This window comes from Pseudophryne corroboree, chromosome 10 (assembly GCF_028390025.1).
Source record: "Pseudophryne corroboree isolate aPseCor3 chromosome 10, aPseCor3.hap2, whole genome shotgun sequence".
In the NCBI taxonomy this organism is placed as follows: Eukaryota; Metazoa; Chordata; class Amphibia; order Anura; family Myobatrachidae; genus Pseudophryne; species Pseudophryne corroboree.
Genome location: NC_086453.1, coordinates 123,241,268 through 123,269,183, shown reverse-complemented (window position 1 = coordinate 123,269,183; position 27,916 = coordinate 123,241,268). Strand labels below are relative to the sequence as shown.

The following is a 27,916-nucleotide window of genomic DNA, read 5'->3' as shown; positions in this document are numbered from 1 at the left end:
CACATTTTCTGGATGTAACCTCGTACGCCGATTGCTGACAAGGTGAGCGGCGGCACTAAACACTCTTTCGGAGTACACACTTGTGGGAGGGCAACTTAGGTAGAATAAAGCCAGTTTGTGCAAGGGCCTCCAAATTGCCTCTTTTTCCTGCCAGTATAAGTACGGACTGTGTGACGTGCCTACTTGGATGCGGTCATTCATATAATCCTCCACCATTCTATCAATGGTGAGAGAATCATATGCAGTGACAGTAGACGACATGTCCGTAATGGTTGTCAGGTCCTTCAGTCCGGACCAGATGTCAGCATCAGCAGTCGCTCCAGACTGCCCTGCATCACCGCCAGCGGGTGGGCTCGGAATTCGGATTTGGGATTTCGAAGAATGCACAGTTCTTTGCTGTGCTGCTTTTGCCAGCTTGAGTCTTTTCATTTTTCTAGCGAGAGGCTGAGTGCTTCCATCCTCATGTGAAGCTGAACCACTAGCCATGAACATAGGCCAGGGCCTCAGCCGTTCCTTGCCACTCCGTGTGGTAAATGGCATATTGGCAAGTTTACGCTTCTCCTCCGACAATTTTATTTTAGGTTTTGGAGTCCTTTTTTTTCTGATATTTGGTGTTTTGGATTTGACATGCTCTGTACTATGACATTGGGCATCGGCCTTGGCAGACGACGTTGCTGGCATTTCATCGTCTCGGCCATGACTAGTGGCAGCAGCTTCAGCACGAGGTGGAAGTGGATCTTGATCTTTCCCTAATTTTGGAACCTCAACTTTTTTGTTCTCCATATTTTATAGGCAGAACTAAAAGGCACCTCAGGTAAACAATGGAGATGGATGGATTGGATACTAGTATACAATTATGGACGGACTGCCACGGTTAGGTGGTATAAAAAAAACCACGGTTAGGTGGTATATAATACAATTATGGATGGACGGACTGCCTGCCGAGTTCCGACACAGAGGTAGCCACAGCCGTGAACTACCGCACTGTACACTGGTTGATAAAGAGATAGTAGTATACTCGTAACAACTAGTATGACACTATGACGACGGTATAAAGAATGAAAAAAAAACCACGGTTAGGTGGTATATATTATAATAATAATACAATTATGGATGGACGGACTGCCTGACGACTGCCGACACAGAGGTAGCCACAGCCGTGAACTACCGCACTGTACACTGGTTGATAAAGAGATAGTAGTATACTCGTAACAACTAGTATGACACTATGACGACGGTATAAAGAAAGAAAAAAAAATACCACAGTTAGGTGGTATATATTATAATAATAATACAATTATGGATGGACGGACTGCCTGCCGACTGCCGACACAGAGGTAGCCACAGCCGTGAACTACCGCACTGTACACTGGTTGATAAAGAGATAGTAGTATACTCGTAACAACTAGTATGACACTATGACGGTATAAAGAATGAAAAAAAAACCACGGTTAGGTGGTATATATTATAATAATAATACAATTATGGATGGACGGACTGCCTGCCGACTGCCGACACAGAGGTAGCCACAGCCGTGAACTACCGCACTGTACACTGGTTGATAAAGAGATAGTAGTATACTCGTAACAACTAGTATGACACTATGACGACGGTATAAAGAAAGAAAAAAAAATACCACGGTTAGGTGGTATATATTATAATAATAATACAATTATGGATGGACGGACTGCCTGCCGACTGCCGACACAGAGGTAGCCACAGCCGTGAACTACCGCACTGTACACTGGTTGATAAAGAGATAGTAGTATACTCGTAACAACTAGTATGACACTATGACGGTATAAAGAATGAAAAAAAAACCACGGTTAGGTGGTATATATTATAATAATAATACAATTATGGATGGACGGACTGCCTGCCGACTGCCGACACAGAGGTAGCCACAGCCGTGAACTACCGCACTGTACACTGGTTGATAAAGAGATAGTAGTATACTCGTAACAACTAGTATGACACTATGACGACGGTATAAAGAAAGAAAAAAAAATACCACGGTTAGGTGGTATATATTGTAATACAATTATGGATGGACGGACTGCCTGCCGAGTTCCGACTGCCGACACAGAGGTAGCCACAGCCGTGAACTACCGCACTGTACTGTGTCTGCTGCTAACATAGACTGGTTGATAAAGAGATAGTATACAATACATACAACAATATACTACTATACTGGTGGTCAGGCACTGGTCACCACTAGTCACACTGGCAGTGGCACTCCTGCAGCAAAAGTGTGCACTGTTTAATTTTAAATTAATATAATATTATGTACTCCTGGGGGCTCCTGCTATAACAACCTGCAGTGCTCCCCAGTCTCCCCCACAATTATTATAAGCTTTGCCTTTTATACATTGATGTGCAGCACACTGGGCTGAGCTGAGTGCACACAGACTGAGTCACACTGTGTGACTGGCTGCTGCTGTGTATCGTTTTTTTTCAGGCAGAGAACGGATATAGCAGAGAACGGATATATTATATTAAAATAAATAAAAGTTAACTAACAACAACTGCACTGGTCACTGTGGTAAACTCTGTCTGACTCTGCACAATCTCTCTCTCTCTTCTAATCTAATTTCTAATGGAGAGGACGCCAGCCACGTCCTCTCCCTATCAATCTCAATGCACGTGTGAAAATGGCGGCGACGCGCGGCTCCTTATATAGAATCCGAGTCTCGCGAGAATCCGACAGCGTCATGATGACGTTCGGGCGCGCTCGGGTTAACCGAGCAAGGCGGGAGGATCCGAGTCTGCTCGGACCCGTGAAAAAAACATGAAGTTCGTGCGGGTTCGGTTTCAGAGAAACCGAACCCGCTCATCTCTAGTATATGCTACTGGCCAGTTGCATTGATCAGCCACCTTGTACTACTGTAATTACTGTAGGTGTACTTGCACATTACATAAACACTTTCAATGACCCATGTACTGGGAAGGGGTGTGGCCAATGCAGGGAGGTGTGGCCAACCCCTCTCCTTAGGAAATATTAAAAACAGCAACTTTTGTGAGGACCGATGGGAAATGGAGGCTGGGGGTTTGGGGGTGTTGGGTGTAATTGCTCACCCCCCCCCCCCCCCCAACACATCATGCAGAGAGAAAGGGGACTGACTGCAGTGGAGCAGCAGTCAATCCTTTCTATCCCCACCCCAAGTGCCGCTGTCTACGGAAGGGGAGCAGCAGGACCCAGGACCCCCATCAGGCCCCTCCAATAGGTCCGGGTAAAGAGTACTCACTCCAACCCCTTCTCAGTGCTACCTACTGCAAGGGGCTAATTAGTTTCTAGCACTCGATCTCTTGCTTACCTGTCACACAGGTTCAGATCAGGAACACCCATTAGGCACATTAAGCACCTACTGTACCTAAGGCCCAGGGAGTACTTTGAGTCTGGATTATTGTAACTCATTTTTTATGAGTGTTGGGCAAACAACATAGGGTAAAGGTGATCCAATCCAATAACTTGCCTAGAGCCCCGTGGCGTGTTGATCAGGCTCTACAGTACCTAGGCTGCAAATTAATCATAACCACACCCAAAAACATTCAACAAATTCTAACCTACTGTATGTGGGATATGGTCATTAGGTCGACCACACTTAGGTCGACAGTCATTAGGTCGACCACTATTGGTCAACATGCATTAGGTCAACATGGCCACTAGGCCGACATGTACTAGGTCAACATGGAAAAAAGTTGACATGTGTTTTTCACTTTTTTTTTACTTTTTTCATACTTTGCGATCCACGTGGACTGCGATTGGGAATAGTAACCTGTGCCGAGCGCTGCGGTAGCAGAGCGAGGAACCTTGCCCGAAGCACGCCGATCGAAGCGAGCCATGCGAGGGGACACGGTCCACTAATTGGGGTTCCCCGTCACTTTACGATGAAAATGACACCCAAAAAAGTCAAAAACCTCATGTCAACCTTTTTCCATGTCAACCTTGTTCATATTGACCTAATGACTATCGACCTATTTCAGGTGTTGACCTAGTCACTGTAGACCAATAGTGGTCGACCTAATGCTGTCGACCCTATGACCCATACCCCTGTATGCTGCAACAATCTAAAGCATTTATTTGGGTGTCTTTCGGGTCAGAGCACAACGTTTAGCACAAGGGTAACATAGAAAAGCAAGTCATACTCTAACAAAAGGCTAGTGAATTTGTTTAGAATAGAAAGAACACAGCTTAAAAACATTAGGTTTATTAGTTTATTATCAAAAGGTAAAGTGCTTATGCTTAAAAATGTTAAATTAGCAGAGAGCTGTATAAGCATTATTAAGAGTCCTGCATTTTTTTGTGATTGGCTTCTAATAGTAGCTTTTTTTGGGATTTGTGATTGATTCATTTTACCCTATATGGTTATCTGATGGTATTACAACTTATATTGCTTAATAAGGTCCATTTGAATTTGATTATCCCTCTTTCAGTTGGAAAGTTCTTCCTGCTCAAAAACTCACTCATTTTATGTTTGTTTGTCCATCCCACATCTACATAGAAAGAAAAGGCAGATGCATACTTTAAAGTACCAAGTACTGCTAATCAAAATAAATCCAGGGCACGGGACACCACCAAGTCAATACTAAAGTGTTAGTAAGTGTTAATACGTAAGAAGCACAAGCTATGTGTTAAGGAGTGTTACTTAGGTGAGAGGTATTAATTAGAATGCTAAAAGGTTTTACATTGGAAAAAAAATAATAAGGTACTGAAAACGTGCTGAATTAGGTGTTACAATGTGATGCCCCAAAGCAGCCAGGCCACACCAATTCATTTACACAATATAGAATATATGGGGGGGGGGGGGGGGCAACTGACTCACTAATTGCTGACTGCACTCACTAATTGCTGAGACTTATAGTTCCATACAGAAAGAAAATGCACACTCTATAGTACCGAGCTCTAATCATAATAATTATAATTAACTGCAACCAATCAGGGCAAAATCAAGGTGCTTAGCATAATTTTTGGTCCTTTAGCAGGAAGCCACTACATAACAGCTGCCACATCTGGTGTAAGTGGTTGTCGTGGGGCACTTACCCTTTTGTAGGATTCCTGGCATTATCCTACCTACTGTACATGGGGGGGACATTGGCCACTTTTCTCTGCAGAGGTCCATACTGTGCCACAGTAAAGGGCTGTGAGTCCTTCACAGCACAGGTTGTAGCTATAAGGAAGGGGATGGGGGGGGGGGGGATTTTTAACAACCCCCATGTTAGTAGAGTAAATTGGCTAGAGCTAAGTTTTTGTAGCATCTTCTTTTGCCGCCCCTTAGGAATTCAAATCTGTTCATTTAATTAATAAAAGCTGTGACCTTAATCAAATGCAGCATTGTCATTATGCTAAACGTTTAATAAGTTAGTTTAAGGTGAGTTATTACTGTTGATTGCAATCAAGGATTGGATGCCTTGTACTGTAGAAACAACACTCAAAAACATGCACACAGTAACAAAATAAAAATGGAACAATGAGAGAAACCAATTACATCACCAATAACTCTGTACTGATACTGTATGATGCATTTTTGGCTTAAAGAGTTTGCTTATCATTGCCAACCATATCTCTGTGGTAAATACTTGTTATCTCAGCAATAAAGATTTTTTTTTTTGTTTCCGGCAGCCAAAGGCTTCTTCTGTTTGTCTTTTCCTTTTCCTTCATATTGTAACGGCATGGGACAAAAAGGCTGCACTGCTTGCAGTCCATACTGGCCATCCGGTAGGGACTACTTTGTGCTGTGAGACAATGCAGACCACCACATTATCAGTAGATCATCTAAACTACTGAATACTGATGAATAAGGAATCTGAAAGGTTTACTATCAATATAATAATTGTGCTGTATCCTCCTGCTGTTCAATATGAACAACTTATGGTATTGCTCTGCTCTATGGCTACTGCTGTTACAGTAGGCTGGCTATTTTTGTACAGTGGAGAAAATACCACCATTGAGGAAATTGCAGTGACTAAGGAGCTAATAGATACTGAACTTCATGCATTGGTAATAATTCCAACGCTACATGCATCCACTACCATGTCAGTGCATAAGCAATGAGGTCAAAACAGGCAATTTATTATCCCACCCCTGTCCTTGTATTATTATTATTATTATTGTTATTGTTATTATTATTATTACGTTAGTTATCTTTATATATTTAGTTTAAATATTTCTATATTTAGTATTGTCAGGGACCTCAGTAAGTATCCCAATCTGATGGTTAGTTATCACTCTAACTATGGTCAGAGTGCCACAATTTGAATACCTAGACGTACAGTACCCCAATATAACATATACTGTCACCACCAATGGCAACTGCTCAAAGGGGCCACTGGTCCCATAATACTATAAATAACATTCAGTTGATTGTTGCCACCTGTTTATAGTAATTAATACAGTATACTGTACACTCTATCGGTCTAATCTCCTCAAAAAGACTGGATTTTGGAGCATACAGTATATGAAAGACTAGCACATAATACTTTATCTACAAAGGGATACAATGATATGAAGAAAGATGTATTATACAGAAAAATAGTTACAAAGTACCCTATTAAGGTTAGATCGCAACTCGCGATCCAACCACAAAAAATACAATGATGATGCAGGCGCATGCGCAGGGCCCATCCTGCACATGCGCTCGCATTTACTGTGGGTGCCCCGAAGTAAATGTGAACGCCTCTGTCTGTCAATCAGGCAGGGGCGTTTGAGAGGGCGTTTGAGGAGGGCGGCAATGCTCCGTTTCCTAGGCAGAGATGGAGCGTTGCAGGGGCTTCGTCAGGGAAATAGGGGTGGTGGCAGTCAAATGGGGGTGTGGCATAGGTGGGATTGGGGCAGCTGTGTGATGCCACAAAGGTGGCGGTGGGTCAGCATGCTGGGTGGCCTTGCCCTGCAATGGGTGGCCCCCAGCATGCGAGCAAAAGGATTGCAAATTCTGCTATAAAGCAGAATTTGCCATCCTAACTGACAAGGGTCCTAAGGTCATACATGAGTTTGCAATTTCAAAATAAAAAAAAGGAAAATAACTTGCAAATAACATACAGAAACCTGTGCTGGGTAGATACAGCGGAAATATATAGAACAACTCTCTGTCAGATTGATCCCCAGAGCTACACACTGCATAGAAGTGCCCCTGCCTTTTATCAGCAGAGCTTCACACCTTGGATGATGTCACCTAAGTCCCTGCTAACTGGCTGGCTAGTTCATTACCGTAGGTCTAGGTCCATCCCTGAACTGTTCACATAATTTATAACTTAATTCCTCATAATTGTGTATAACTTCCCCTGCAAACTGATGACCTAGAATATGGGGTGTCCACATTACTTTCTGCAATTTTAGCTACAATAAGACTGTAAATATGATACATTGTGAGGTGGGATTGGCTAGATACTTTATAGCTCAGATACGACAGTTCTGAGTTATATACAAATCGCACCGTAGCTGCGCTTCAACTTCCAACTATTACTGAAATATCATCATAAACCACATGAAAGATTCTTGGGACGATGTATTAAGCCTTGAGAAGTGATAAAGAAGTGATAAAGAAATGATAAGTGGAAAGTGATAATGCACCAGCCAATCAGCTCCAAACTGTCAAGTTACAGGCTGCGTTTGAAAAATAACAGTTAGAAACTGGCTGGCTGGTGCGTATCACCTTGCACTTATCACTTCTTTATCCGTTCTCTGGGCTTAATACATCTGCCTCTATATGTTTTTGGATCTGCCTTGTGTCTGAGTACCTTTTGGCTGTCAGACTGAATACACTGGTGGGTTTGATTAACCCCCACTGGGTGCTTCCTTAGCTGCAAATCGAGTCAAAAGTCTGTGTCCTGTCAGGTAATTTGGCTCTACCTGAACCCCACACTAACCTGCTCAAAAATTCCTGGGTCCATTAAAATTCTAATGAAGCTTCCTACTTCTGTGTGGACAGACATATCAGCACATCAAAGGAACCTAACAAAGGCATTCAGATCACCTGCCTTCTGACTTGGAGTCGCAGAAACCAATTGATATGACTTTTCATAAATAACCTAGTACCGTATAACATGAAAACTAGTGATGTTCGGTTCAGTTTTCCTGAAATACGAACACACCAAAACTTAGTGGTTTTCCGAGTCAAATCAAGTTCCAGTTCGGAATCACTTTGGGGTTCTGAGTGGAACGGAGTCTCGGCTAGGGTCTGTTGTCAATTAGGAACTTGGATTTAAAAGTCTGGCTCAGGTTTTGGATTGCAAGTAAAGTGTAAACAGGTCCAAATGACATGATTTTAGCTGTTTTAATAAATTTTTATCGATTTTAAAGAAATATAAAATCAGAATCAAAACACTTGAGGGTGGTTTTGCAAAAAACTAAATATGATGATGAATTAGAACACACTTGTGATCTTAATTTTGATATTTCTCTACATAATATCTATATTCCTCAAAAGTAAACTGTTGATCTGAGATTTTGTAAGTATTCCTTTCCTTCATTTTGATCATTCAGTGTTTAGCATATTATTCCATATTAAGTCCGGCATGTTATGTCAAGTCTGACCATAATTCTCTGCCATATGCTGTAAAGTGCATATTAATTATTCAATGAGACATTACATCTTTCATTTATTATCTAATCCCAGAGAAACCAAACAACCTGAATACAGTCCATCTGATTAGTTTACACATACAATATACAAATCAAGTGGGCATATGCTGATAATTTGGTGTGGAGCGATGGTAAGAGGGTCCGGTTGAGTTTTTGTAGCAAGCAAGAGTCATGTACCTTGTATAGGCAGCTAGCCTGCAGCTTGTTATTTAATGGTCAGACCAAAGCCCAATCTGGTCTTATTTCTCAAGACTACAGAACCAAGATACAGATGCAACCATGGTTAACTTGCAGTTACTGATCACCATTATACATGTACTAAACCAGTTGGAACACATACATATTATACTGTACTGTACATCCAAGGCTGGATGTAATGACACCTGAGTTTAGTGGCTGTGTGGGATGCTGGCTGAACTCGGACGTTTTTTTAAAGGGGCAATCACTTGCAAGGCAAAACCATGCCGTTTAAGTGACTGTCCCTTTAAGAAAAAATATCCAAGTTCGGCTGGCATCCTGCACAGCCACCAAACCTGGGCGTCATTACATCCAGCCCAGTGTTTGAAGTGAGCTAGTATACAACAGTTGGTGATCAATGGTCACTATCAATTTTGCCTCCAATGATGAAGCCATAGTTATTTGATTGGGTCTTCAGGCATTTAAGTCTCCAGAAAAGGGTATGGGTCATTAGGTCGACAAGACTTAGGTCGACAGTCATTAGGTCGACCACTATTTTTTGACATGCATTAGGTCAACATGTACTAGTACGACATGGAAAAAAGGTCGACATGAGTTTTTTTTCTTCGTTTTTTTGTGTCGTTTTCTTTATAAAGTGACGGGGAACCCCAATTAGTGCACCGTGTCCCCCTGCAAGGCTCACTTCACTCGCCATGCTTTGGGCAAGGTGCCTCGCTCCACTACCGCTGCACTCGGCACAGGTTACTGTTCCCAATCGTAAAATATGATCGTAAAGTGTGAAAAAGTAAAAAAAATGTAAAAAAAGTGAAAAACTCATGTCGACCTTTTTCATGTCCACCTAGTATAGGTGACTGTATAGGTCATTGGTACGGCCCCATCTGGAATACTGTGTCCAGTTCTGGAGACCCTATCTCCAGAAGGATATAAATACATTAGAGAGTGTACAAAGAAGGGCAACTAAAATGGTGCATGGCCTACATCACAAAACTTACCCGGAAAGGCTAAAAGATCTTAACATGTATAGTTTGGAGGAGAGAAGGGAAAGGGGGGACATGATAGAAACTTTCAAATATATCAAGGGTCTTAAAGTTCAGGAGGGAAACATTCTTCAAAGGAAAAGAAGTATTAGAACTCGAGGGCATACATTGAGACTGGAGGGGGGAAGGTTCAGGGGAAATTTAAGGAAAAATTACTTCACAGAAAGGGTAGTGGATAAGTGGAATAGCCTCCCATCAGAGGTGGTAGAGGCTAAGACTGTAGGGCAATTTAAACATGCTTGGGACAGGCATATGAATATCCTTACAAAGAATTAAGGTTAAAAAAGGGTTGAGATTGCCTAAAGGATAAAATAAAAAAGGGGCAGACTAGATGGGCCAAGTGGTTCTTATCTGCCGTCAAATTCTATGTTTCTATGTTTAGTACATGTCGACCGAATGACCATGTTGACCTAGTGACCATGTCGACCTAATACATGTCGACCAATAGCGGTCAACCTAATGACTGTTGACCTAAGTCTAGTCAACCAAATGACCGTATCCCCCAGAAAAATTGCGTTATTTATACAATCCAGTCAGTAATAACTGTAAAGGTGGAAGTTAAATCACCTGAAACTGGACAAACCAAGAGCTCTATTAATATGCGTTTTACTAATGGATTCAGTAGGATTTCCTGTCAGCCAGGATCCCGGCGGTCGAAAATAAGAATTTACTTACCGATAATTCTATTTCTCGGAGTCCGTAGTGGATGCTGGGGTTCCTGAAAGGACCATGGGGAATAGCGGCTCCGCAGGAGACAGGGCACAAAAAGTAAAGCTTTAGGATCAGGTGGTGTGCACTGGCTCCTCCCCCTATGACCCTCCTCCAAGCCTCAGTTAGGATACTGTGCCCGGACGAGCGTACACAATAAGGAAGGATTTATGAATCCCGGGTAAGACTCATACCAGCCACACCAATCACACTGTACAACCTGTGATCTGAACCCAGTTAACAGTATGATAACAGCGGAGCCTCTGAAAAGATGGCTCACAACAAATAATAACCCGATTTTTGTAACTATGTACAAGTAATGCAGATAATCCGCACTTGGGATGGGCGCCCAGCATCCACTACGGACTCCGAGAAATAGAATTATCGGTAAGTAAATTCTTATTTTCTCTATCGTCCTAGTGGATGCTGGGGTTCCTGAAAGGACCATGGGGATTATACCAAAGCTCCCAAACGGGCGGGAGAGTGCGGATGACTCTGCAGCACCGAATGAGAGAACTCCAGGTCCTCCTTAGCCAGGGTATCAAATTTGTAGGATTTTACAAACGTGTTTGCCCCTGACTAAATAGCCGCTCGGCAAAGTTGTGAAGCCGAGACCCCTCGGGCAGCCGCCCAAGATGAGCCCACCTTCCTTGTGGAATGGGCATTTACATATTTTGGCTGTGGCAGGCCTGCCACAGAATGTGCAAGCTGAATTGTATTACACATCCAACTAGCAAAAGTCTGCTTAAAAGCAAGAGCACCCAGTTTGTTGGGTGCATACAGGATAACAGCAAGTCAGTTTTCCTGACTCCAGCCGTCCTGGAACCTATATTTTCAGGGCCCTGACCACATCTAGCAACTTGGAGTCCTCCAAGTCCCTAGTAGGCGCAAGACACCACAATAAGCTGGTTCAGGTGAAACACTGACACCACCTTAGGGAGAGAACTGGGGACGAGTCCGCAGCTCTGCCCTGTCCGAATGGACAAACAGATATGGGCTTTTTTGAGAAAAAAACCACCAATTTGACACTCGCCTGGTCCAGGCCAGGTCCAAGAGCATGTTCACTTTTCATGTGAGATGCTTCAAATCCACAGATTTGACTGGTTTTAAACCAATGTGTTTTGAGGAATCCCAGAACTACGTTGAGATCCCACAGTGCCACTGGAAGCACAAAAGGGGGTTGTATATGCAATACTCCCTTGACAAACTTCTGGACTTCAGGAACTGAAGCCAATTCTTTCTGGAAGAAAAATCGACAGGGCCGAAATTTGAACCTTAATGGACCCCAATTTGAGGCCCATAGACACTCCTGTTTGCAGGAAATGCAGGAATCGACCGAGTTGAAATTTCTTCGTGGGGCCTTCCTGGCCTCACACCACGCAACATATTTTTGCCACATGTGGTGATAATGTTGTGCGGTCACCTCCTTTCTGGCTTTGACCAGGGTAGGAATGACCTCTTCCTGAATGCCTTTTCCCTTAGGATCCGGCGTTCCACCGCCATGCCGTCAAACGCAGCTGTGGTAAGTCTTGGAACAGACATGGTACTTGCTGAAACAAGTCCCTTCTTAGCGGCAGAGGCCATAAGTCCTCTGTGAGCATCTCTTGAAGTTCCGGGTACCAAGTCCTTCTTGGCCAATCCGGAGCCATGAGTATAGTTCTTACTCCTCTACGTCTTATAATTCTCAGTACCTTAGGTATGAAAAGCAGAGGATGGAACACATACACCGACTGGTACACCCACGGTGTTACCAGAACGTCCACAGCTATTGCCTGAGGGTCTCTTAACCTGGCGCAATACCTGTCCCGTTTTTTGTTCAGACGGGACGCCATCATGTCCACCTTTGGTAATTCCCAACGGTTTATAATTATGTGGAAAACTTCCCCATGAAGTTCCCACTCTGCCGGGTGGAGGTCGTGCCTACTGAGGAAGTCTGCTTCCCAGTTTCCATTCCCGGAATGAAACACTGCTGACAGTGCTATCACATGATTTTCCGCCCAGCGAAAAGTCCTTGCAGTTTTTGCCACTGCCCTCCTGCTTCTTGTGCCGCCCTGTCTATTTACGTGGGCGACTGCCGTGATGTTTTATCCCACTGGATCAATACCGGCTGACCTTGAAGCAGAGGTCTTGCTAAGCTTAGAGCATTATAAATTTACCCTTAGCTATATTTATGTGGAGAAAAGTCTCCAGACTTGATCACACTCCCTGGAAATTTTTTCCTTGTGTGACTGCTCCCCAGCCTCTCGGGCTGGCCTCCGTGGTCACCAACATCCAAAACTGAATGCCGAATCTGCGGCCCTCTAGAAGATGAGCACTCTGTAACCACCACAGGAGAGACACCCTTGTCCTTGGATATAGGGTTATCCGCTGATGCATCTGAAGATGCGATCCGGACCATTTGTCCAGCAGATCCCACTGAAAAGTTCTTGCATGAAATCTGCCGACTGGAATTGCTTCGAAGGAAGTCACCATTTTTTTTACCATGGCCCTTGTGCAATGATGCACTGATTTTAGGAGGTTCCTGACTAGCTCGGATAACTCTCTGGCTTTCTCTTCCGGGAGAAACACCTTTTTCTGGACTGTGTCCAGAATCATCCCTAAGCACAGGAGACTTGTTGTCGGGATCAGCTGCGATTTTGGAATATTTAGAATCCACCCCTGCTGTTGTAACAGTATCCGAGATAGTGCTACTCCGACCTCCAACTGTTCCCTGGACTTTGCCCTTATCAGGAGATCGTCCAAGTAAGGGATAATTAAGACGCCTTTTCTTCGAAGAAGAACCATCATTTCGGCCATTACCTTGGTAAAGACCCGGGGTGCCGTGGACAATCCAAACGGCAGCGTCTGAAACTGATAGTGACAGTTCTGTACCACGAACCTGAGGTACCCTTAGTGATAAGGGCAAATTTGGGACATGGAGGTAAGCATCCCTGATGTCTCGGGACACCAGATAGTCCCCTTCTTCCCGGTTCGTTATCACTGCTCTGAGTGACTCCATCTTGATTTGAACCTTTGTAAGTGTTCAAATTTTTTTAGATTTAGAATAGGTCTCACCTAGCCTTCTGGCTTCAGTACCACAATATAGTGTGGAATAATACCCCTTTTCTTGTTGTAGGAGGGGTAATTTAATTATCACCTGCTGGGAATACAGCTCGTGAATTGTTTCCCATACTGCCTCCTTGTCGGAGGGAGACCTTGGTAAAGCAGACTTCAGGAGCCTGCGCAGGGGAAACGTCTCGACATTCCAATCTGTACCCCTGGGATACTACTTGTAGGATCCAGGGGTCCTGTACGGTCTCAGCGTCATGCTGAGAGCTTGTCAGAAGCGGTGGAACGCTTCTGTTCCTGGGAATGGGCTGCCTGCTGCAGTCTTCTTCCCTTTCCTCTATCCCTGGGCAGATATGACTCTTATAGGGACGAAAGGACTGAAGCTGAAAAGACGGTGTCTTTTTCTGCAGAGATGTGACTTAGGGTAAAAACGGTGGATTTTCCAGCAGTTGCCGTGGCCACCAGGTCCGATGGACCGACCCCAAATAACTCCTCTTCCTTTATACGGCAATACACCTTTGTGCCGTTTGGAATCTGCATCACCTGACCACTGTCGTGTCCATAAACATCTTCTGGCAGATATGGACATCGCACTTACTCTTGATGCCAGAGTGCAAATATCCCTCTGTGCATCTCGCATATATAGAAATGCATCCTTTAAATGCTCTATAGTCAATAAAATACTGTCCCTGTCAAGGGTATCAATATTTTTAGTCAGGGAATCCGACCAAGCCACCCCAGCTCTGCACATCCAGGCTGAGGCGATCGCTGGTCGCAGTATAACACCAGTATGTGTGTATATACTTTTTATGATATTTTTCCAGCCTCCTGTCAGCTGGCTCCTTGAGGACGGCCCTATCTATAGACGGTACCGCCACTTGTTCTGATAAGCGTGTGAGCGCCTTATCCACCCTAAGGGGTGTTTCCCAACGCGCCCTAACTTCTGGCGGGAAAGGGTATACCGCCCATATTTTCTATCGGGGGGAACCCACGCATCATCACACACTTCATTTAATTTATCTGATTCAGGAAAAACTACGGTAGTTTTTTCACATCCCACATAATACCCTCTTTTGTGGTACTTGTAGTATCAGAAATATGTAACACCTCCTTCATTGCCCTTAACGTGTGGCCCTAATAAGGAATACGTTTGTTTATTCACCGTCGACACTGGATTCAGTGTCCCTGTCTGTGTCTGTGTCGACCGACTAAAGTAAACGGGCGTTTTAAAACCCCTGACGGTGTTTTTGAGACGTCTGGACCGGTACTAATTGTTTGTCGGCCGTCTCATGTCGTCAACCGACCTTGGCGCGTGTTAACATTATCACGTAATTCCCTAAATAAGCCATCCATTCCGGTGTCGACTCCCTAGAGAGTGACATCACCATTACAGGCAATTGCTCCGCCTCCTCACCAACATCGTCCTCATACATGTCGACACACACGTACCGACACACAGCACACACACAGGGAATGCTCTGATAGAGGACAGGACCTACTAGCCCTTTGGAGAGACAGAGGGAGAGTTTGCCAGCACACACCAAAAACGCTATAATTATATAGGGACAACCTTATATAAGTGTTTTCCCTTATAGCATCTTTTTTATATATTTCTAACGCCAAATTAGTGCCCCCCCTCTCTGTTTTAACCCTGTTTCTGTAGTGCAGTGCAGGGGAGAGCCTGGGAGCCTTCCCTCCAGCCTTTCTGTGAGGGAAAATGGCGCTGTGTGCTGAGGAGATAGGCCCCGCCCCTTTTTCGGCGGCCTCGTCTCCCGCTCTTAACGGATTCTGGCAGGGGTTAAATATCTCCATATAGCCCCCGGAGGCTATATGTGAGGTATTTTTAGCCAAAAATAGGTTTTCATTGCCTCCCAGGGCGCCCCCCTCCCAGCGCCCTGCACCCTCAGTGACTGCCGTGTGAAGTGTGCTGAGAGGAAATGGCGCACAGCTGCAGTGCTGTGCGCTACCTTAAGAAGACTGAGGAGTATTCATGCCGCCGATTCTGGACCTTCTTCTTGTTTCAGCATCTGCAAGGGGGCCGGCGGCGAGGCTCCGGTGACCATCCAGGCTGTACCTGTGATCGTCCCTCTGGAGCTAATGTCCAGTAGCCAAAGAAGCCAATCCATCCTGCACGCAGGTGAGTTCACTTCTTCTCCCCTAAGTCCCTCGTTGCAGTGATCCTGTTGCCAGCAGGACTCACTGTAAAATAAAAAACCTAAGCTAAACTTTTCTAAGCAGCTCTTTAGGAGAGCCACCTAGATTGCACCCTTCTCGGCCGGGCACAAAAATCTAACTGAGGCTTGGAGGAGGGTCATAGGGGGAGGAGCCAGTGCACACCACCTGATCCTAAAGCTTTACTTTTTGTGCCCTATCTCCTGCGGAGCCGCTATTCCCCATGGTCCTTTCAGGAACCCCAGCATCCACTAGGACGATAGAGAAATACAGATGCCAGAATCCCGACAGTCAAAATCCCGACATCAAGCACAGTGTGTCCCCTCATGGGCTCGCTGCGCTAACCACGCTTCAGGCTTGGTGGTGGTAGCGTGGACCACCACCCTAATGAGAATACCGGGTGGCAGTTGGCATTTCGATCACCACCATTTTGACTGTTGTCGGGAATCCGGCGTCTGTATTTCGACCGCCGGAATCCCGACTGTTGGAAAATTAACTGCATCCCTAACTAATATGCCACAGGCAGGTACTTATAGAGCCATATTTCTATGTACTGAATGTTATACTCAGTCTCTGTTTCCTGGGCTGTCTGTGTGTCCCATGTGTGAGTTTGTGATGGTAAAGGTGGAAGACTAAGAGCCTCTATTTTAACACATCACGTGCTATCCCTTTGCATTTGTATTAATAGAATTTATTACATTTACTAAAAATCTAGAAGTATGACTAAAATAAATGTAAACTTATCAACCTTTAGCATTGAGGGCAGGCACCAGCCATTCCAGTACATTTACCATGCCGCCAGTTCTATAGTTCCACTCCGACCACTGTTTACATCTTTATAAAGATTATCAAGTACAGTAAATAATATCAGTTTTTTTCAAGCAGAAAATGAATCATACATGTTACAAAGCATATCATTATAATAAAAATACATTATTAAAATATAATAACATGTTAAAAGCATTACTATCGGGGCAAATAAGGAAAAGCAATATGTTAATTAGCTGAATTTGTTTTTTTTTAAATAATGCTGCTCCTGAATTTAAATGTATATAAAAGGATAATAGTAAAAGGGAAAATTGCTGTATCCTCCACATAAGAAAGTCCTAAATGACAGTGTTTCAAAACCAACAACTTGCATTACAGGTGGATACTTCCCAAGGTGCACAACCCCAACAACAAACCCTTATAACAACAAAGGTATCCACTCAACCTTCTTACCTGACTACCCACCTGTCATGATTGGACACCATTCTGACGGCAGAACGTGCATAACTGCAAATAATATTGTATTGATCAATGTCTGCAAATGCCTTGTGTGTGGTTATGTATAAATCCTGTGTGAAAAGGTCATAGGAGACTTCAGCCTGATGTGCCACTGCTCTCTTGCTGATCTTAAAGGGGGAGGTGTCATGATCCAGGCTATTTCAAGTAGGAATAGGCCTGTTAATAAATAGTGTGATATCAATGGATGTGATGCCAATGCATCTGGGTTATATCAAAATGGGCATGATTGAAATTTGTATTATTCCAATTGATGTATCAATGTACCAGTATGTGATAACTGTCTTTGCATGTTAAATGGTTGGAGCTTAATTGATCTGCTGGCATTTCATTGTAGCCACAGAACACAGAGACACACTGACTGCTTAGGTGTGAAATTTAGTTTAGTTTATAATTACCCCAGAACCAGCGCTAGGGCCAGAGAGGTGTTAAGCCCTTCCTGCTCTGTGTCCTCTCAGAACTAGCCATTTGTTTACACTAGAACCATGGCCAGAGCTTCAAAGGAGAAGGAGATAAGGCCAGTCGCCCCTGAGAGAGTAGCCGGGAAGCCCAGTATGAGCTGACACTCAATACCTTCTCTGGCTTATGGAAGGGTTAACAGTAACACTCCAGAGGGAGGGGGGTTGAAGGGGCAGCATGTTTTTTTAAATAGGAGACCCACAGAGTGTAAGTGGTCCATTATCAAGGAAGCGAGTCAGGAGAACATTCTGGCTCTGTAATGTTCCGATATCCGAAGCGGCTTCACTTCACCTCATCGTTCTACTCTGCATGAGTGCTAGGATCGGTGGGTTTATCTCTATTTTTATTTTCTTGAAGTTGTCTTTCTGCTGTGACTTTGACTTTTTATCATTATATTATTGTAACTTTCTTTTTTCTGTAAAATAAGCTTTGAAGTGTTTTACTTGAATTAAATAATCTAATTTTAGATCTGGTTTCTGTTGTGTATCCAACCCAACTCTCTGAAAGAGGCGTTACCAAAATATTAATAATTCTAGGTGCAGGCAAAAGCCATAAGTTTGCCTTGGGTCATACCCTAAACGTTTGTACTTTGGCTGGTGGCAGTGAATTTGTGTGAAATTAACACACGTGCTCAGGTATCCAGTTATGGTGTCACGTGGCAGGGATTTGCAGATTGGCGTATCTGGGGAATCGCCGTGCCTAGGATCGTGACACCACCCATTTGGGTGATGACACTGCACCTCATTATGGTGTAACAGCCAATTACCGGTCAACAAAGAGAGTGCACCTAATCTAAATAATTGCAATCAGACTGGTAATCTGCCATTCTTTCCTATCGCAAAATATCCAACACAAGCACATGTCCCGTAAACAAACTTTCCTTAAAGAACACACCCTCACTCTACCATAGGCTGCAAAGGTGAGTGATTAGCACACATGCCACCCCCAAACTAGAGATTTAAAGCACTTCCTTTCCTATGTCTATCATTTGGTTTCTCTTACTGCCCCAGACATGTTCTAATTGCAGACTAAGGGGGTCATTCCGAGTTGATCGCTAGCTGCCGTTGTTCACAGCGCAGCGATCAGGCTAAAAATCTGCACTTCTGCGCATGCGTATGGTGCGCACTGCGCACGCGCGTCGTACTTTCACAAAAGCCAATGTAGTTTTACACAAGCTCTAGCGACGCTTTTCCGTCGCATTGCTGATCGTTGATTGACAGGAAGTGAGTTTTTCTGGGTGGTAACTGACCATTTTCGGGGAGTGTGTGTAAAATCGCAGGCGTGCCAGAGAAAAATGCAGGAGAGGCTGGCGAAACGGGGGAGTGGGTGGCCAAACGTAGGGCGTGTTTGTGACGTCAAAACAGGAACTAAATAGTCTGAAGTGATCGCAAGGTAGGAGTAGGTCTGCAGCTACTCTGAAACTGCACAATTTTTTTTTTAGCAATGCTGCGATCCTTTCGTTCGCAATTCTGCTAAGATACACTCCCAGAGGGTGGCGGCTTAGCGTTTGCACTGCTGCTAAAAGCAGCTAGCGAGCGAACAACTCGGAATGAGGGCCTAAGTACAGAGATAAAGCCTAAACCTGTCTCCTGCTGCCCCAGTATTTGTAATGTAGGAAGTATTGTGAATAAGTATTGTGAATAAGATTAACATGAATTGTTTCTTTCCTGAAAATCATCTCCACTTCCATAGAACAACCAAGGTCACTTACTGGACATAATGGAAAGCCTGTCATATTACTATTCAAGACAAGGGAGAGAAGTTTTATGTAGATACAGAAGATGTGCTTTGGCCTCATACATCTTTCAACAAACTTGTAGAGAACATTTTCTAGGAATTCTAAGTGATACGTGGAAAGGTTATAAATGCTCCACATCCCAATCACCATGCCTGGAAACTGCTATAGAGATATTTTGCAGAGTACAGTATGTCTACAGTATATTTTCACATCCCCTTTAATATCTACTTTAATGGTTCCTGAAACTACTTAGAGCAAGAGAGAGATTACATGTTTATTGATTGGAACAACCTAATATGTTTTTATATTCTCTTCTAAGTAAAAATAAAAAAGTGGTTCTACATACCTTGGGTGTCAGCACAATTGCAGATCCTCCATTAATGCCAATGATGGGCATAGATGTTTGTGCAGAAATAAAGTCAAGGATCTGAGCCACGGACTCTGTGCGGGTGTCATCTTCAAAAACTACTCCGTGGATGCGCAGGCTGGAGAGAACATCACATATCTGCAGGATAAGGCTGCGAGGGTTTGTGTCATTAAGTATAACTGAAATTGGATTCACTTCCATAGTAAAATTTCGGAAGGCTGCCGGTGCAAAGTGGGCACTCTCTGGTGGATACGATGTGCCGCTAAATATTATGGCCACATTAAGGGATCTTGGGATCTCCTCTCGAAATTCTAGAAATGGGCTGGCACATGCCAGGGCCATGAAAAATAGCATCCTAGCAGCGGAGGGCACAATGGCAATGTTCACAGCTGGTGGAATACACATCTTGAAGGGTTTTGGCATCCACTCTAGGTACAGAACAAAGAACAAAACAGATGATTACATAAAGTCATTTCAGGAAGTGTTTATAGAGAAATCTATCAAAATGCTGATTAAAAGTAAATAAAATAGTATTCTGCAAATATTGTGACTAGAAGAACATTTCACAGGTTTTATTATTAATATTTAATATGTTACTGTACACCAAAATGGCCTATTTATTTTTGCACATAGTCTTTGCTTATCTTTTATATTTTTGTAGCTGAAAACTCATTCCCTTGGGGAGTGGGATCCCTTACAGTTCATTGCAGACAAAACTGCTCTTGCATCCACATTCTCTGCACAATGTCTTCATGTTTAAATTCACCTGCTGCAACAGCTTTCCACACCAACAATCTCAAACTTACACCCCAGTCACATCAAAGTTCCAGGTCCAGACAGGGCCACTGAACGCGGGTTTCAAGCCATGTCACAGCAGCTTGAAACCTGTTCACACCATAGGCTGGACCCAGGGCCAGGGGGTAACAGCCTACTGTTACCCCCCTCCCCCTTCCCTCTCCAGCCCACACACCAATATGACCCTCAGGCATTGGCGTATCTATGATGGGTGCATGGTGTGATGTGCATATATAATTATACTTACCCCTCCGGAGTCCTGCGCCAGCCGGCACTGGTGACATAAATCACTGGGAAAATGGCAGCCATTTTCCCAGTGGTTCATGCTTGAACCGTAGATAAGTCCCCAGAAATAATGCACATGCGCCATTTTTCCTGAGTCCTGCACATGCACTTGTCAAAGTCGAAAAATATTGCAGTACATACATTACGTACAAACTACACACAGATGGCCTCCGTGCACATACTTGCTCTGCCATGCGTGCGCATATTCGCAATTTGCGTATGGTCGCTCCCGCGGACCTGCGTATTAGGGTGTGGTAAGAGTATTTACGGTAGAGTTTGTGAACGCATGGAAAAGCCATCAAAACACATTACATATTTAATCCAAATAGTGCACATTTTACACATAGCCTCCCTGCACCACAGCAGCAAGTTACAGCAGTTTAAATGGTTTCAGAACAAAGGGATTCACCTTTACAGGATAGGAGGGGACAGAACAAGGTTATAAGGTGGTGTTTGGTATCTAGCTGTAGGGTATTTTAAGGGTAATATTCCGGTGTTGGTTTGAGGAAGATCGCATGTTCCTGCGGATAGTTATGTGCAGGAGCAGAATATAGATATAAACTGTATTTACTGTACATTATGTATGCGGCAGGAATCCAGAGGAGACCACCCACAAGAGCAGTTGGAACAGACATCGCCCACCTAGTCAAACCGACCTATGACCTCTCCTGTACTGTAAATGACCATCCCTGTGTCCAATGGACAAAGAGATTACAGTATCCATTGTGTTACATTTTGGAAGAATTGTATAAAGAGAGCCTGCTGCAGGCCTGGTCTGACACAAGACTCACAAAGTTATCTATCAGATGACCGAGGACCAGATCTGGGTAGCGCGGCGAATCCACTCACGTATGTACCATTGATTGTAGCCATTATTCTGTTGTATTGTTTGTATTGTAACCCCCTTTCAGCAATAATACGCTGTGGTGTCGGAACCCAGTGGTTTAACTACAGTCTGGTGTCGTGTCTTTCTTTCCCTGCTAAGGTTTAAAGTGTATTAGTATCGCATTGCATTGCTATATAAGGTTTAAAGTGTATTCATTGGGTGTGTACGCGCTGTGTGTACTTTGTACCATCAGTGCGGTGTTTGTACGCAAAGTCCGTACACGGTAGGGGACTCTGTACGCTAACAGCTTAAAAGGTGCGTAGAGTGTGTATTAAGTTTAGCGGCCGCAGCGGCTCCATGGTAAAGTGTATTTAAAGTGTGTATAAAGTATAGCTTTTCATTCCTGTTGATAAATCAGCATTATCACACTGTAGACTAATAGCCAGAGTCTAAAGTGCTTCAGCCACTGACAGAGAGGAGGGGGTCCACAAGGAGCCTGCACACAGGAACCCTCCTTTCTTAATCAGACCCTGCCCTCAGGTGAAAGTGTGGAGGTGGCATCTTAGAAGTTGAACCACCGCCACTTGTATAAAGCTCAACAAAGATGTCTCTCTAAGAGAAATCCTTATTTCCATGATATGCAGACTCAGGGGTGCTCCCCCAGATCAGAGTGCCCTAGGCGGCTGCCTAAAGCTGTCTAGTGGTAGGGCCAGCCGTGGCTGGACCCAAGTTATTGCCAGGACTTCTCCCCTGCCGTCACTTGGAGATGATATCTCCAAGCATGCGTGAGATGCTCACCACAGGGTGTTAACGGGACCTGGGTGGGATGTCATCTGTTCACACTGCCCTATTTCCCAGGTCCTTCCCGGGACCAACCCTCACTACCCGGGTTGGATTCCCAGGTCACTGAACCTGAAACCTGAATTACTTTTTGGGGATCCTTTCATTCCAAGCCGCAACCTGGGTTAATCCAGCAATAACCCGAGTTTATGTGGTGGTGTGAAAGGTATATTACTAATGTTTAGCAGATGACACAGCAATGCTGGCAGATCTACAGCTAGAGATCTACAGGATTCGGTATGAAATCCCGACTGTCGGTATCCCGGTGGTCGAAATACCGACGCTAGAATCCCGAGAGTTGGAATCCCGACCTCGAGCGCAGCATGTCCCCTTCCGGGCTTGATGCGCTCACCACGCTTCGGGCACGGTGGTGACCTACGGTCACCACACTAATCTATTCCCCCTTGTGTTGTGGTGTAGACCACCACCAAAGTGGGGATTCCGGAATCCCATCCGCCGGCATTTCAACCGGTGTTGGGATTCCAGCGTTGGTATAACTGCATCCTATCTAAAAATGGAGTAGTGGACAAGCAGAGACTTGTGCTCACAAAAAAGATCATTTGAATCTATTCTGTTGACTTAAATATGCAAAAAGTCAAAAATGGTGTCATTAGCTCTAATTAAACCAGATAGATACAATCAGCATGATAAGGGATTTTTCATACAAAATTTGTAACACATTTTGTGATTTTTTTTATAAAGTTTTTTTTTATCCTTATTACCATTTATTTTGTTAACAATTGCTGCAGGTACAGGGGTCATTGGGGGTCATTCCGAGTTGTTCGCTCGCAAGCTGCTTTTAGCAGCATTGCACACGCTAAGCCGCCGCCTACTGGGAGTGAATCTTAGCATCTTAAAATTGCGAACGATAGATTCGCAATATAGCGATAAGACATCTCTGTGCAGTTTCTGAGTAGCTCGAGACTTACTCTGCCAGTGCGATCAGTTCAGTGCTTGTCGTTCCTGGTTTGACGTCACAAACACACCCAGTGTTCGCCCAGACACTCCTCCGTTTCTCCAGCCACTCCCGCGTTTTTCCCAGAAACGGTAGCGTTTTTTCCTACACGCCCCTAAAACGGCCTGTTTCCGCCCAGAAACACCCACTTCCTGTCAATCACATTACGATCACCAGAACGATGAAAAAACCGTGAGTAATATTCCTAACTGCATAGCAAATTTACTTGGCGCAGTCGCAGTGCGAACATTGCGCATGCGCATTAAGCGGAAAATCGCTGCGATGCGAAGAAATTTACCGAGCTAACAACTCGGAATGACCCCCATTGATCTGTCAAACATGAGTGAGCTGTTCACGCAGGCAGTAAGAGCAAACATTTTGACTACAACTTTAGAAGAAAGAGCATGCACAGTTGTATTGGTTTGGGCTGAGTTGCAGTTAGCTTTGTGCTTGTATGAACTGGATGTTAATCACTTATATGGATTGTATATGCAGACATGTACGGTGAGTATGCCAACATAACCAATGCATGACATAATTTCAGAGTTTCTTTGGTTATATTACCTAAGAGCATTATATAAAAGTAGTGAATGCTTATTGTAGTTTCAGCCCTGAACAGGCACCAAGAACAGCAAGATTCATGTTTCCTTTCATGTCTAACCATAATAAGCATAATAAAGGGCCTACAGGAATTCAGACCTGATCCCTGTTGTGCAAAATCGTACAGCTGGTGATTATCGAACGACTGTGCATGCGTACGGATTCTAATGGGCAGGTGCAAGGTCAAACTGCGAAAAAATCCTGCGTCTTTTTTGATCGCTAGGCGAACGCAGGCTGATTGACAGAAAGCGGGCATTTGGGGCTGTTAACTTGCCATTTTCTGGTAGTACCTGGAAACATGCAGACATTACCAAGCACTTAGTTTCAGGGAGGGTGTGTGACGTCAGCTCCGGCTCCGATCAGCCTGTTTCTTTTGCACTGTAGGAGAAGGTCATCATTCGATGATGAGTTGCGAAACGGATTTGCAGCTAACCAGCGTTTGCAAAGCTTTTCACACGGCGTTTGCAGACTTGCACTGGGCGGTATTTCACTCTGTCTGGGTGGCGACTATCTGATCGCAAACCTCGCAAACTTGCAGAGGTGCGAACAGGTCTGAATTGGGCCCAAAATCTTTCTGTCCTTAGTGCAACATTGCAGTTGGTGCCAGATAAATTTGTGTATGTACTGTTTAAATATAAGATATGAAAAATGCAGATATTGCTTATTAAAATTTAAAATATAAATGAATTTATTTGAAGAGCAGCCTGATATACAGTAGTATCCCCATTTTGTTTAGATAGCTCAACGGGTGCGCATTATTAGATATACGCTAAAAAGGTCTGCAGTCAATAGGTTACCACTAATGGTAAACAAGCATTAGGTCAACAGGGTCAAAAGGTCAACATATAATTGGTGGACAGTAGGAAAGCTGACAAGGGCAAAAGGTCGACAGGGCTAAAGGTCGACATGTAAATGGTTGACACAAAAAAGTAGACACAATTTTTTTTGCAGGGTGTTTTTTCACTTTTCTGCCATAAACAAGCCCCATTAGTGTACCACGTCCTCTCACATGGCTTGCTATGCTCGTCATGCTTTGGGCAGGTTACTATTCCCAATCGTAGTACACGAGGATGGTAAAGTATGAAAAAGTTGCACTTTTTTTTAACATTTTAAAAAAAAACTTGTGTCTATCATATGTGTATCAACCATGGTCATGTCTACATGTTGACCTTTTGACCTAATGCATGTCTACCATTAGTGGTACACCTATTGACTGTAGACCTTTTTGGTGTAGATGTATAGTCCGGATACCAGCCCAACATAGCGAGAAACAATCAGGGGTATATTGTATACCCTTAAATAGAGCTGCATTAACATACTGTGCATCGTACAACTCTTGTGTGGTGAAATTAGCTAGCACAGCAAATACAATTGTATTATGGAAAGAGAACAGCATATGTATAGAAGACAAAATATCTATGATAAGTTTTATATCATACACTATCATACACTAACAATAATAAGATTTTACTTACCGATAAATCTATTTCTCGTAGTCCGTAGTGGATGCTGGGGACTCCGTCAGGACCATGGGGATTAGCGGCTCCGCAGGAGACAGGGCACAAAACTAAAGCTTTAGGATCAGGTGGTGTGCACTGGCTCCTCCCCCCATGACCCTCCTCCAAGCCTCAGTTAGGATACTGTGCCCGGACGAGCGTACACAATAAGGAAGGATATTGAATCCCGGGTAAGACTCATACCAGCCACACCAATCACACCGTATAACTTGTGATCTAAACCCAGTTAACAGTATGACAAACGTAGGAGCCTCTGAACAGACGGCTCACAACAATAACAACCCGATTTTTTTGTAACAATAACTATGTACAAGTATTGCAGACAATCCGCACTTGGGATGGGCGCCCAGCATCCACTACGGACTACGAGAAATAGATTTATCGGTAAGTAAAATCTTATTTTCTCTGACGTCCTAAGTGGATGCTGGGGACTCCGTCAGGACCATGGGGATTATACCAAAGCTCCCAAACGGGCGGGAGAGTGCGGATGACTCTGCAGCACCGAGTGAGAGAACTCCAGGTCCTCCTCAGCCAGGGTGTGCCCCTGACCAAGTAGCAGCTCGGCAAAGTTGTAAAGCCGAGACCCCTCGGGCAGTCGCCCAAGATGAGCCCACCTTCCTTGTGGAATGGGCATTTATATATTTTGGCTGTGGCAGTCCTGCCACAGAATGTGCAAGCTGAATTGTACTACACATTCAACTAGCAATCGTCTGCTTAGAAGCAAGAGCACCCAGTTTTTTGGGTGCATACAGGATAACAGCAAGTCAGTTTTCCTGACTCCAGCCGTCCTGGAAATCTATATTTTCAGGGCCCTGACAACATCTAGCAACTTGGAGTCCTCCAAGTCTCTAGTAGCCGCAGGTACCACAATAAGCTGGTTCAGATGAAACGCTGACACCACCTTAGGGAGAAACTGGGGACGAGTCCGCAGCTCTGCCCTGTCCGAATGGACAAACAGATATGGGCTTTTGTGAGACAAAGCCGCCAATTCTGACACTCGCCTGGCCGAGGCCAGGGCCAACATCATGGTCACTTTCCATGTGAGATATTTCAAATCCACAGATTTGAGCGGTTTAAACCAACGTGATTTGAGGAATCCCAGGACTATGTTGAGATCCCACAGTGCCACTGGAGGCACAAAAGGGGGTTGTATATGCAGTACTCCCTTGTCAAATTTCTGGACTTCAGGAACTGAAGCCAATTCTTTCTGGAAGAAAATCGACAGGGCCGAAATTTGAACCTTAATGGACCCCAATTTGAGGCCCATAGACACTCCTGTTTGCAGGAAATGCAGGAATCGACCGAGTTGAAATTTCTTCGTGGGGCCTTCCTGGCCTCACACCACGCAACATATTTTCGCCACATGTGGTGATAATGTTGTGCGGTCACCTCCTTCCTGGCTTTGACCAGGGTAGGAATGACCTCTTCCGGAATGCCTTTTTTCCCTTAGGATCCGGCGTTCAACCGCCATGCCGTCAAACGCACCCGCGGTAAGTCTTGGAACAGACATGGTACTTGCTGAAGCAAGTCCCTTCTTATCGGCAGAGGCCCTGAGTCCTCTGTGAGCATCTCATGAAGTTCCGGGTACCAAGTCCTTCTTGGCCCATCCGGAGCCACGAGTATAGTTCTTACTCCTCTACGTCTTATAATTCTCAGTACCTTTGGTATGAGAAGCAGAGGAGGGAACACATACACCGACTGGTACACCCATAGTGTTACCAGAACGTCCACAGCTATTTCCTGAGGGTCTCTTGACCTGGCGCAATACCTGTCCAGTTTTTTTGTTCAGGCGGGACGCCATCATGTCCACCTTTGGTCTTTCCCAACGGTGCACAATCATGTGGAAACAACTTCTCGATGAAGTCCCCACTCTCCCGGGTGGAGGTCGTGCTGAGGAAGTCTGCTTCCCAGTTGTCCACTCCCGGAATGAAAACTGCTGACAGTGCTATCACATGATTTTCCGCCCAGCGAAGAATCCTTGCAGTTTCTGCCATTGTCCTCCTGCTTCTTGTGCCGCCCTGTCTGTTTACGTGGGCGACTGCCGTGATGTTGTCCCACTGGATCAATACCGGCTGACCTTGAAGCAGAGGTCTTGCTAAGCTTAGAGCATTGTAAATTGCTCTTAGCTCCAGTATATTTATGCGGAGAGAAGTCCCCAGACTTGATCACACTCCCTGGAAATTTTTTCCCTGTGTGACTGCTCCCCAGCCTTTCAAGCTGGAATCCGTGGTCACCAGGACCCAGTCCTGAATGCATAACTGTGGCACTTTAGTAGATGAGCACTCTGCAGCCACCACAGAAGAGACACCCTTGTCCTTGGAGACAGGGTTATCCGCTGATGCATCTGAAGATGCGATCCGGACCATTTGTCCAGCAGATCCCACTGAAAAGTTCTTGCGTGAAATCTGCCGAATGGAATCGCTTCGTAAGAAGCCACCATTTTTCCCAGGACCCTTGTGCAATGATGCACTGCCACTTTTCCTGGTTTTTGGAGGTTCCTGACTAGCTC

General features: G+C 44.5%; 1 protein-coding gene across 5 annotated transcripts in view; it reads right to left on the bottom strand.

Annotated features, from left to right (window-relative positions):
- The window catches only part of GRIN2D (glutamate ionotropic receptor NMDA type subunit 2D), a 1,339,090-nt gene that overhangs the window by 792,028 nt on the left and 519,146 nt on the right, over positions 1–27,916 (bottom strand). For all 5 annotated transcript variants that reach the window (XM_063942779.1, XM_063942780.1, XM_063942778.1 and 2 more), the window contains one exon: positions 19,569–20,017. In XM_063942779.1, coding sequence (XP_063798849.1) covers positions 19,569–20,012 — 444 coding nt within the window. In that variant the 5' untranslated portion in view covers positions 20,013–20,017. The remainder of the gene's footprint in view (positions 1–19,568; positions 20,018–27,916) is intronic.